The sequence below is a fragment of the Natrix helvetica genome, assembly GCF_964273705.1.
Source record: "Natrix helvetica genome assembly, chromosome: 7".
In the NCBI taxonomy this organism is placed as follows: domain Eukaryota; kingdom Metazoa; phylum Chordata; class Lepidosauria; order Squamata; family Natricidae; genus Natrix; species Natrix helvetica.
The window spans coordinates 63,717,036-63,729,224 of NC_138558.1; the positions used below are offsets into that span (position 1 = coordinate 63,717,036).

The 12,189-nt window shown below is 42.0% G+C and overlaps 1 protein-coding gene across 5 annotated transcripts in view; it reads right to left on the reverse strand.

The window, feature by feature from the left end:
• EXOC1 (exocyst complex component 1) overlaps positions 1-12,189 on the reverse strand; it is a 44,981-nt gene that overhangs the window by 10,412 nt on the left and 22,380 nt on the right. For 3 of the 5 annotated variants that reach the window (XR_014175882.1, XM_081959445.1, XM_081959443.1), the window contains 5 exons: positions 10,764-10,869; positions 6,223-6,267; positions 2,796-2,959; positions 1,574-1,684; positions 1,405-1,481 (listed from right to left, as the gene is read on the reverse strand). Coding sequence is in view for 4 of the 5 variants with exons in the window: in XM_081959445.1 (XP_081815571.1) it covers positions 1,405-1,481; positions 1,574-1,684; positions 2,796-2,959; positions 6,223-6,267; positions 10,764-10,869 (503 nt within the window). In the remaining variant the exon portion in view is untranslated. The remainder of the gene's footprint in view (positions 1-1,404; positions 1,482-1,573; positions 1,685-2,795; positions 2,960-6,222; positions 6,268-10,763; positions 10,870-12,189) is intronic. The other 2 variants (XM_081959446.1, XM_081959444.1) reach the window with 1 other exon arrangement.

Genomic DNA, 12,189 nt, shown 5'->3' on the forward strand with positions numbered 1-12,189 from the left:
ATTTTGGTTGCTAAGCAAGAGCATTGTTAAGTGAGTTTCACCACCTTTTACAAGTTGGCCACGCCCACCCAGTCACATGGCCAGCAAGCCACTCCCACCCAGTCACATGTCCGGAAAGCCACTCCCACAAAGCGGGCCATACCGACAGAAGAGGTTCTAAAAAAATTTTAAACCCACCACGGTAGCAAACCTATGGCACATGTGCCACAAGTGGCATGGGGAGCCCTCTGCGGGCACGCGAGCTGTCGCCAAGCTCAGCTTCACTACTCATACGCGCACGCCTCCCGCACGCCAGCTGATTTTCGTGTCTCTGCCACGCCTGAAGCAGACGCGCATGCATGGGGGCGGCATGCACATTTGGGAGGGGCAGGGGGGCACTGTACCCCCCACGATCCATTTTTTATTTCAGGAGGCTTCAGGGAGGCCTGCTAGGCTCAAAACAGAACGCATGGGGATGTCACGCGTGCATGCGTGAGGGGAGGGGGCCCAAGGGGGGGTGTCGTGTGAGCATTGCATTATGGGTGTGGCTATGCACACGTGCACTGTTGCACACACGCGCGCGCTTTTGGCACACGAGGACAAAAAGGTTAGCCATCACTGTTCTAGGCCTTCTATCTAGTCCAAACCCTGGTTGAAGCAGGAGAATGAAAACATTTTGACTGTTATGTTATTACTTTTACCCCATTCTAAATTCCTAAGACCTCAAATAGCCATCACCCTCTGATCCTGCAGCAAAGTTGGTCATTTACCCATTCTGTTCAAGCTAAGCAAGTCTGGTCAGGAATCTGAGCTTCATTCATTCAGTGTCAACACTTCTGTGATAAAAAATAACTTGCCTAATTCACAAAATTTAGCATATTATTATTATTAAGCACAAAGCTTTTTTGAGTCAAGTCAAGCTCAACTCCTGGAGACTTCATAGCAGATTCACGCAATTTTTCTGGGCATCATTAGGAAATGTTCTAAAACCTGCCCTTTTCCAGCACATTTTAAATTCCTCACCCTGACCTAGAGTCCTAGTACAAACCATGTCCAATCTGCTTTATTTTCTGGACCCAGACAGTCATCCACTAGCTGCCATTTGCTGACGATCATATCTTCATTATTAAATTTCAAATAATTTTTCAAACGTTTCACCATGAAGTCCAATGTTCTCTACAAAATCCTGCCATTTCCATTTTTTTATCAGCAGCCTGGTGCAAATAAAATACGTTACGCTTAAGGCCACACTAAACACAATTTTCTGTGATTTTCATTTTGAATTGTTCATTGCCACGGGAGCAAGCATGTTTATTGATGTGATTTATACGCGGCTAACGTCTTCAGCAACAAAGATTCACAATGTATTCAAGACACAAAGAGTGTTTCATGTTCACAAGATCCCTCTGCTAATTGGAAACATACTCTGAATATGCTGATTGCAGCCCACCAATATTGTGTGGTCTTGTTAAAGTTCCTCCATCAGTCTCCTCGGTATCACTCTGGAAAATAAATGAAAATTTGGATGGAAATCAGGCTAAGGTTACAGCCATTTAGTTCTGAGTCAATAATTTCCAAATTGAGAGAGTCCTACCACCGGTGTTCCAGGAATGCTGAGATGCTGTTGAAGTTTGAAGAATTTACTAATGAAGTCTTGCTCTGCCAGACAAAGAGGCTCTAATTCACTCAAGACCTGTTCAAAAATCTATGAGGATCAAAACAGATATTTAGCACACACAAACACACATATAGACATCTCTTACTGCCATTATGTTCCATTTAAGAGCAATGGAAGTGTTTTCAATTGACTGTACCTGCGGTCATAAGACGCTATTAGAGGAAGAAGGAAAAAAGCAGAAATAGCTCAGAAAATAGCTCTGCCAGATTTGGAAAAGGTGCTTAAAATATTAAAAGCTAATATTAGGAGATCAACTTGAGCAGTGCAATGGCCTAGAGGTGGAGCTCTCGCCTCACAATCAGGAGGCTGTGAGTTTGATTCTAGGTAGCGGCAGATATTTCTCTCTCTGGGCACAATGAGTAAAATATCAGCTGCGAACTCTGCATTGGTGACAGGAAGGGCGTCCGGCCCGTAAACAGTCAGCTCCATTCAGTTGCCCCGCTTCCACTCCGCAAGTGATTACGGGGTCATTAAAAGGCAAAAAAAATTAGGAGATCAACTTCTAGCCTACTCATAACCTCTTTTTCTATCTTGATAATGCAGAAACTGCTGCCATATGGGTTCTCTGCGTGTTGAAAAGGCAGCAGAGGAATTTCTGCCAATCATTGCAGGCCCACCGGATATCCTTTTCCCATTGACATCAACTTCTGAGGAACAATATGAAGAATTACAGCCTGAAGATCTTTGGCCCCAGATGTGGGAAAGAGCTTGGAATACTTGATTCATGTGAAACAAGAAGGTTGCAGTTGCATTTATATTTGTTAACTAGCCGATAACCCGGCATTGCCTGGGTATTTATTTATTTATAGGGGGAAAATGTCCGGACCAAACGTAATTTCTAATGTTGGATTTTCCCCCTTACCAGAGGGAGCCCCGTTGTGGAGTACTGTGAAGCCGTTACCATGGCAACTCCCACTGCACTGTATAGTAGAAGCCATTTTACGGCAGTACAGGAGAAGCCATTTAAAGGCACAACAGGCTGCATCTTAACAGAAAACACACCCCAAGGATGTTAGTATTTGTCTTCAGAGAGTAAGTCATCTGTGTACCGAGTGTGGTTGAAATTGCTCGAAATATTTTTAGTATTTTGGGAGGCGCAATAGCTGGTGTGCAATTATACCCAGAATCATTGCATTACCTTATCAAACTTAGTCCTATCTGCTACATCAAGGTCGGAAGCGGACATGTTTCCCATATCTAGCAAGGAGGACGATTGAGATCTACGGCTTCCTGAACTCTGAACGGAGAGTTTGTTCAAGCTAGATGTTGAGCCGGTCAATTTCCCAGAGCTTCCGTGAAGGCCTATGATGTAATACAAACCAGATGAGTAGTTGCAACCTCATAGGCATCATACGTTAAAAACAAGCTCTTCATCTACCTGCATATTATGAGGGCATTCCCTACAGAACAAACCCAACTGTTCTGGCGTTGCCCCATTGATTCACCGAAGACAAATAGTAAACTGATTCAGAAATGCACACTTAACGAGACATTTAGGATCAGCCAATACAGGAACTAGGACCTAAGGCCACTAGTAATCCAGGAAAGAGCACAAGTAAGGGCAGACAGAAAAGGCCAGGAACAATTCACAAAGGAGCATCTTCTAGAAGCAAAGCGGAACAAAAGCAACACATTACTATTTTCTTGGGAAGAAAGTAGAAGCAACCAACTCCTGAAAAAATTAGAGACAGTCTCCTTATTCTTAGGGGGAGGGGGGGGCTTTAAGTAGAAACATCTCCCATCCCACCCATTCTTCCAGCTTTTAGTTGTTTACTGCGGTTTGATTATACAGGATTTCATTTCAACTGGAAAGAAATGAGAATTCTGAAATTCTTACAGATGAATCAAAATATCTCGACTCCCAATTTTGTGTTGCTCCCTTGCTTTAAAAAAAAAAAGTTCCAGGAGTGTGTGTTTCCATCACCCCATATTTCCTGCTTCCAACCCTTATATCCTTCATCCCCCTAAAATGGGCAAATGAAATTCTAAATTATGAGGAGATGTCTCATTCCATCCCCCCAGCAGTTTTGAGCAGAATGCAATCCTCTGCTTTAATTTTAGACAAATCATTGTTTGGAACGGTGTAACAGGCATTTTTAGCTGTCTTGTTTCTCTTTCATTGTTTTTGGGCATTAATCACATCAGCCCAGACTGGCACTGGCAAATGGGATGGGATTTGGAGTCACATTTGACATGACTCATTGTTATTCTTTATTCACCCTACACTGCTGTTAATCATAACTACAATCAGGGCAAAGAAGCTAATCTCCAAACATCCTTTATGAAACTGGCTTGTTTCTGGTCATTATGATTCATCACTACCTGAACAGTGGTTAATTTAATGTCTTCTAAATACCTCTTTGCAAGTGTGCTGGAGAAAGAAAGCTTATTTCAGGATCCAATCTGGGTCGGTCACTGGGACCAGAAGTTTTGTCTTCTGAGCTTTTGGGCTCGTGCTGGAGTCCCATCTTCAGGGAACTTCTCTCTAGTTCAGGGGTGTCCAAACTTGGCAACTTTAAGACTTGTGGACTTCAACTCCCAGAATTCCCCAGCCAGCAGAGCAATTCTGGGAGTTGAAGTCCACAAGTCTTAAAGTTGCCAAGTTTGGACACCCCTGCTCTAGTTAGAGAACTTCTGAATTCAAAAGCTCTGGTCCCGGTGACCGACCCAGATTGGATCCTGGGACACGTATATTCGTCTTCATTTGAGAAGGCTCATTCTTAAACTGATAAACAGTTATTGAGTACCCCAACATTTGAAAGGGGGTAGGAAGTGCAAGAGGACACTGGGTGGGAAATCTCAAGCCCTTGGAGATCATCCTTTGCATAGTCAAAAGTGCTTTAAAAGTAAAGGTAAAGGTTCCCCTCGGACATATGTGCTAGTCCTTCCCGACTCTAGGGGGCGGTGCTCATCTCCGTTTCAAAGCTGAAGAACCAGCGCTGTCCAAAGACGTCTCCGTGGTCGTGTGGCCGGCATGACTAAACGCCGAAGGCGCACGGAACGCTGTTACCTTCCCACCAAAGGTGGTTCCTATTTTTCTACTTGCATTTTTTACGTGCTTTCAAACTGCTAGGTTGGCAGAAGCTGGGACAAGTAACGGGAGCTCACTCCATTACGTGGCGCTAGGAATTCGAACCACTGAACTTCCCACCTTCTGATCGACAAGCTCAGCATCTTAGCCACTGAGTCACCATGTCCCTAGAAAAGTGCTTTACGTTACAGCATTAAGGGGTTGGAATTAAGGAAAACAAACGTGTGAGTTGAAACAACTGCCTGCGCTATAGTGGTCAGGTAATGCTCAACCCAGAGTACCCCAGGTCTCATGAAATGCTGGTCCACAATAGCCCCAAGCCATGAAACCTGATGTGTGTTGCCACAACAACCCACATTCGAAGAGCAGCACAATAGTTCTCAGCAAAAAATGCATGGGGGGGGGGGAAATTATAGATGACTTGATGCCCATGCAGATGGCAATGCCACTGAATACCAATCGTGTCATAGATCTCGGACTAACAAAGTGTTAACGTCTGAAAGAATTTACTTGGCGCCACAAGAATGTAAGCGGGAAGAGTCAGGTAGCACTCTCTGGGGACCATGTTTCTCAAAATTAACCGCCGACAGCTAATTGAAAAGACAAATATAGAGGCATACATATCAGTATGTTCACATTTGCTGCAAGTTAAAATTGAAGTGTAGGGGGACAATGCATGGGAGAAAGTTCTCCCCGAGTCAGACTTTGTATGCACAAAATGGCATTCCCATAATGAATAAGGATGATGGGAAGCAGAAGAATTCCATGCTAGCATTATTTAACCATTTTCAGTTCCTTGCACTGGGCTTGCAGCTGTCCTTACGTGCCCCTGGGAATCCTCATGGATTCCTTCGCAGGGTCAGCATCCTGCACTTTGGAAATGCTTTTCTCATATTCCAAGAAATATGAGGAAGGCACGATCTTCCTGATTTTAACATAAATCGTAAAACACGTTTCATTTGGCCCATGACTCAAATCCCACTCCAGCATTCAAGGTTTTTTTCCCCCTGCTTCCCTGAATGAACGCTTGCTTTTCTTGTACCTCAGATCAGTGCAAAAGCACCGCATCTGACAGGTTTTGCCATGATAATTTTTTAGTTTTTAAAATTTAGGTAAAGATAAAGATCCCCCTCGCATATACGTGCTAGTCGTTCCCGACTCTAGGGGGCGGTGCCCATCTCCATTTCAAAGCCGAAGAGCCAGCGCTGTCCAAAGACGTCTCCGTGGTCATGTGGCCGGCATGACTAAACGCCAAAAGCGCACGGAACGCTGTTACCTTCCCACCAAAGGTGGTTCCTATTTTTCTACTTGCATTCTTTTTACGTGCTTTCGAACTGCTAGGTTGGCAGAAGCTGGGACAAGTAACGGGAGCTTACTCCGTTATGCGGCGCTAGGGATTCGACCCGCTGAACTGCTGATCCTTCTCATCGACAAGCTCAGCGTCTTAGCCATTGAGCCACCGTGTCCCCCCTTTTTTTTAACCAAAACATAAAATGCACTGGCAATAACCACTTAAAGTTCTGGTGATACTCACTCTCTGTTTCCTGTTTGACAGCACTTTCTTTTCGAGGCAGGGTGGCTGGGATGAATTAGGTTGCAAGCATCAAAGACAAAGACAAGTTAAAAATGCATTTGGCACAAATCATGCACGAGATGCAAGTTAAGCACTAGCTGGAAAGAAACATGCAGAGAACTATAAGAAGCCAGTAACTACAAGTGGCAAACATATATAGCTGGGAAGACACTAAGGTGGAATCTAATTTCAATAGGCGGGAAACATGTGTTAAGTAGTCTCTCCATGATTTTTCCCATTTTTTTTATCCAGAGGGGAAACAATGAACACAAATGGTGGTGAATCCTGAATGCAAGATGGTGCACATCAGGTGCGCATGAGTTATAAAAGAAATTAGATCTTGCTCAAAGAATCTGGCAGCCCAATATAGCCACAAGAGCTGAACTGGACAAAGTGTGTGATAGGACTTTTTTTACAACTTTAAGCCTGGCGGACTTCAATTCATCTTTGTTGGCTGGGGAATTCTGGGAGTTAAAGTCCTCCAGGCTTAGTTGCCAAGATTGGAGACCCCCGTTTTACAATGATCACATTAGATCCTGGAACACATCTTTGGATCGCAGGCCATTTTATTAACAGGGATTAAAGAGGTGGTCCTTGACTTACAACCACAGATTGGGATGAAGATTTCAGCTGCTGAGCAAGGCAGTTGTTAAGTGAGTCATGCCCAATTTCATAACCTTGTTGGCCCGAGTTGCTATGTAAGCCGTGTGGTCTTGAAGCAAATCGGGACTCCCCGAATGAGTTGCTTCTCCGAAGCCAGCTGAAAAGACCGCAAATGGCACTCACGTGAGCTTGGAATGCTGCGGTTGCTGCGACGGTTGTAAGGGCGAGGACCAGTCATAAATACACTTTTTGTCAATGTCGTGGCAACTTTGAATCACTGCTAAAGACATGGCTGTACGTCAAGGACAATCTGTATACCTTTTTCTACACTGCTGCAAACCAAAGTACATGGATGTGCATTCTATAGCAGGGGTGTCCAAACTTGGCAACTTTAAGACTTGTGGACTTCAACTCCCAGAATTCCCCAGCCAGCTGGCTGGGGAATTCTGGGAGTTGAAGTCCACAAGTCTTAAAGTTGCCAAGTTTGGACACCCCTGTTCTATAGTCACCAGGAGTCAAATTGTAGCTTTCTTTTTTTTCACCCTGATCCAGAAGTTGACCCCAACTTTCTCTGCAGCATGGCAAGAGGTGCGGATGTAGTTTCTTTGGGCTGTATGAAGAAACCCACTTTCCTTGGACATCTTCTAGACCGGTGTTTCTCAACCTTGGCGACTTTAAGTCCTGTAGACTTCAACTCCCAGAATCCCCCAGCCAGCGGGAGTTGAAGTCCACAAGACTTAAAGTCGCCAAGGTTGAGAAACACTAGTCTAGACTCTAGCGCCATGATGGCGAACCTATGGCACGAGTGGCCGAAGTTTCAGCATTCGGTGCCAAAAAAGTTCGCCAACACTGCCCTAGTGCCTAACAGGCCACCTTCACGCTTGCATTGTTAGGCTTGTCCCAACGATAATGGGACAACCCCAAATTGTGAGCCAAGAGAGAAACGCTACTTTACATAGCAATGTCAAATTGTCGTTTTCCTGAGAATTCATCCTCAAAGGTCCCTGAGGCTCACCAAGGAAAGCTGTGAAAGGCTTAGCAAATCTTTATAAAGTGTGAGTCATCGATAAGGTGTGTCCTTGTACCAAACCATACAAATAGCCTCATTTTTACAACTTAGACAGGCAGTAATAAGGTTTTTTTTGTGTGTAGCACAGGGTTGTTTTCTATCCGTTTTGCTGTAATGCAAGCGTGGCTGGGTTTGAGCACAGATGGAGGGAACAAACATTGCGACTGCAAATACAAAATCAGAGACAACGTTACTTAAAATACTGGAAATAAAACTGGAAATCACACTCTCGACTAGCACCAGCTGATAAGATGATCGATGGTATATTTCAGAAAGTGCCCACAAGAAATAAAATTCAGTGGAATCCTGTACAGGAAGGCTCATAAATTCACTTGGATTTACTTCCAAGTAAGCATGCACGCCTACACAAATATAAAATTTGTGTCATGTGTGCAATGATATCATGTTGCGCACGACACAGCTTGACCCATTGCTGCGGGTACCCATGACTATACCTATTTTGATATATCACAGGAAGGAAAACGTTTGTTAAAACCAGCTAATATAAGAACATAATGAACTTAATATTTAGAGTTTTTTTTTTTTGAGAGTAGACAGCCAAATAAGGTATCTTCAGCACATTATATAACGCTAAACTTGGAAATAGAATAGAATAGAGCTGGAAGGGACCTTGGAGGTCTTCTAGTCCAGCCCCTTGCTCAAACAGGAGAAACTATACAGTGTCTCATAATCTGCCAATTTCTATTGCTGGATTTTTCCATCAAAAGCAAACAAAACAAATTAAAAACATATTTCAGCTAATTCCACATTTGTAAATATAAAATTTAAAACAATGTAATCAAATACTGACTTTTTAAACCAAAAACATTAAGGGTGAGGACGTACAAGCATTTAAAAATGGAGCAAATGCATTATAAGAATTTAGCTGCACATAGTAATATTTATATTTTTCTTAATTGCACAGGCTCTGGGTGGCTACATCAAATTTCTATTCTTGAAGGAAGGCATGATTTTGGATCCAACCTAACTCAAACTGCATATCTAGAAAAGATTTGCTTACCCACAGAAATTGAATTATATGTATTTTTTTTGCTTTCCCCCTATACCACTACTTGCTTTTCATTAAAAACAAAAAACAGTCTTGCTGATTAAAAAAAAAAAGCTGCTAGAAGTATATATTTTCTTCCCACCCGAAAAGTAGTGGTAAATGGGTAGTCCTCAACTTACGACCACAATTGAACCCCAAACCTCTGTTGCTAAGGTGAGATGTTTGTTAACAGCATTTTGCCCCATTTTACGATTTTCTTGCCACTGTCATTAAGTGAATTGCTGCAGTTGTTAAGTTAGTAACATAGTTGTTAAGTCAGGGGTGTCCAAACTTGGGAACTTTAAGACTTGTGGACTTCAACTCTCAGAATTCCCCAGCCAGCTATGCTGGCTGGGGAATTCTGGGAGTTGAAGTCCACAAGTCTTAAAGTTCTCAAGTTTGGACACCCCTGCATTAAGTGAATCTGGTTTCCCCCTTGACTTTGCTTGTCAGAAGGTCACAAGAGGGGATGGCGTGACTCTGGGACTCGTACATATGAGTCAGTGGCCAACTGCCTGAATTTTGATCGGGTGATTATGGGAATGCTACAATGGTCGTAAAGTGTGAAAAACGGGTAACTTTGAACAGTCACTAAGAAAGCTGTTGTAAATCTAGAACTACCTGTATATATGGCTGGAAAGAAATGTGCATGTATATGCATGCCTGTGTACACTCCATAACTGAGATATTTAGAAGAATCCATTTCTAGGATCCATCAATAGCACCTAAGAAAAATCAGACCTTGTTGGAATCTCTGGACTTTCTGTCGTCACTGGGATCACAGTGTGAAAAGTTCCCATAAGTCGAACTAATATTAGAAATAAAATGTAAACAGAGAAAACTATTGGTATGAAAAGATAAAGTTGGGATGGCTGAAACGTCACCCTAAGAACCCATCAGAGAAAGTAAATAAGCAAGGGCAACAACAGAAAAGAGAGGGGATGAGGAGGGAAAAGAAGAAAGAGTAAAGCAGAGAAAGTAAGGATGGGGAATTAAGAGTAGGAGAGAGGTAAGAAAGAGAGGAGGAGAGGGGAAAGAGAGGGGAAGAAGAAAGAAGGAAGGAGAGGAGGAAGGAAGAAGGTAGAAAAGGGAAGTTAAGAAGATGGAAGGAGAAAGATGTTGCAAAACAAGGAGGAGACATGGGGTAGCAAGAAAATGACCCATATAACGGTATTATATACATGTGGGTGTGTGTAAAAATGAATACAGAGACTATGATGAATTGACAAATGTCAAATAGCAGTTATAAGAATGTATATCTAAGAATGAATTTGAAAGGGAAAAATAAAACAAAACTTTTTACAAAAAAAAAAAAGTTCTCAGAATCTCATCTACAATAAATCAGGTAGCACCAACAATAGCTAAACAGAGGTCACTGCTACTCCGCCTGTCAAGCAAGGAACAGGGTTTAGCGTAATAAATCTTTCCAGCCCAGGGGTTATTATCTAATTTACAGGACAACTCTGAACCTCCTCCCAAGCTCTAACAAAATTTTACGAAAGCCTTGCAAGATGTCAACAATTCTATTTCATTTCTGTTGAACGCGTTGCAGAAGATTACTTTATAGTGGTTTTTTTTTTTTATTAGCCTCCCTTTTTAATGCACGGGGCTGAGGCTTATCCGAAGCATAATTGCATTATGATATTTAGTTACATCTAGCAGAGATATATTTTTAAGGTGTTTGAAATAATTTTGTATTTCTGCTACATTCTGAGTGATTAACTGCAAAAAAAAAAAAAGAAGAAGGTTCTTCGGCGCTTTTTTTTTTTTTAAAAAACTTACCAAACTTCTTTCCTTCCTTAGCTGCGCCTGTCATTTTAATCTTGGCCACTTCAAAGAAGTCCTTTATTTCTCTATCATACAAACGTGATAAATAATCCATGTAGTTCTTTAAAAAAAAAAAGCAGACACAGTTGTCTCCGAGAGAGAATACAAACAATTTCATCTGTTTTTATGTCCAGACATTTAAGATCATTTTGTGCAAATTAGCATGTGAACAGTGGTAAAGTTATTAGAACAAGACAGAATAAAGAAAAGAGCTTATTTCATTTATCTTCAGTCTATAAATCAATAAGTCTAGGGGATTTTTTTTTTACTAATTTTATCCAATTTTCACTAATTGCTTAGGTCAGGGGTGTCCAAACTTGGGAACTTTAAGACTTGTGGACTTCAACTCCCAGAATTCCCCAGCCAGCATAGCTGGCTGGGGAATTCTGAGAGTTGAAGTCCACAAGTCTTAAAGTTCCCAAGTTTGGACACCCCTGGCTTAGGTAGTCTAGCCAATAGTCACCAGTTTACCAATGTCAAATTCTTGCACCAGTCCAGTGCCGTATTGCAAAACCTTCACATATGTTTAATTTTACAACAATATTGGCCGCGTACCAAAAGGCAAAAGATCGCTAATGTGAAATCCCTAAATAGTCTATTATGCACAAACCCCAATTTTTTGCTTCTTTCTGAACTTACCATCTCTAATTTCTTGCAGATATGCAGATAGAAACGTTAAGCATACTTAAAAACAAGTAGAAAGAAGCATTTGGTTCTTGTCTGGTGCCTAGCAAAGACAAGCCACCAGCCAAAGCAATTGAAATACAACATGAAACCTAGTAAAACGGCCGGGAAAAGATAAAAAGAGAGTTGATATCGGAAGATGCTTATGTCCTCCATGCAATTGCATGTGATGTACATATGTAATTTCATAGATTATGGGGAAAATATTAACTTGCGTGTACTGCTGCTTCTTAAATCAAATCAATCTTTATTCAGATCACAATTAACTAAGATAAAAGGAAAAATATAGTTATTCTAAAGCGGGGGTCCCCAAACCGTGGCCTGTTACGAACCGGGTGGCATAGCTGTAAGAGAGCAGTGGGCAAGCGAGATAAATCGAAAGCATTGCCCCACCCACTCCACGGTCTGTGGAAAAATTGTCTTCCATGAAACTGGTGCCAAAAAAGTTGGGGACCACTGTTTTAAAGTATCTAAAAAGGGCTGGAATCAATACTATTGCACAGTATTAGAACTAATACTACAGAGTTCTATAGTATGCAGACTATAGAACAGTACTTCCCTTTGAGCAGGGAAATAAAATCAGATTGATCAAATAATACATCTTGAGATAAAGCAAATCGGAACAACCGGGCTATTTAGTGGAGACTGGAACTAATAATTCCTGGCATTCACCTGAATTGATTTGCTTTGCTTCTTT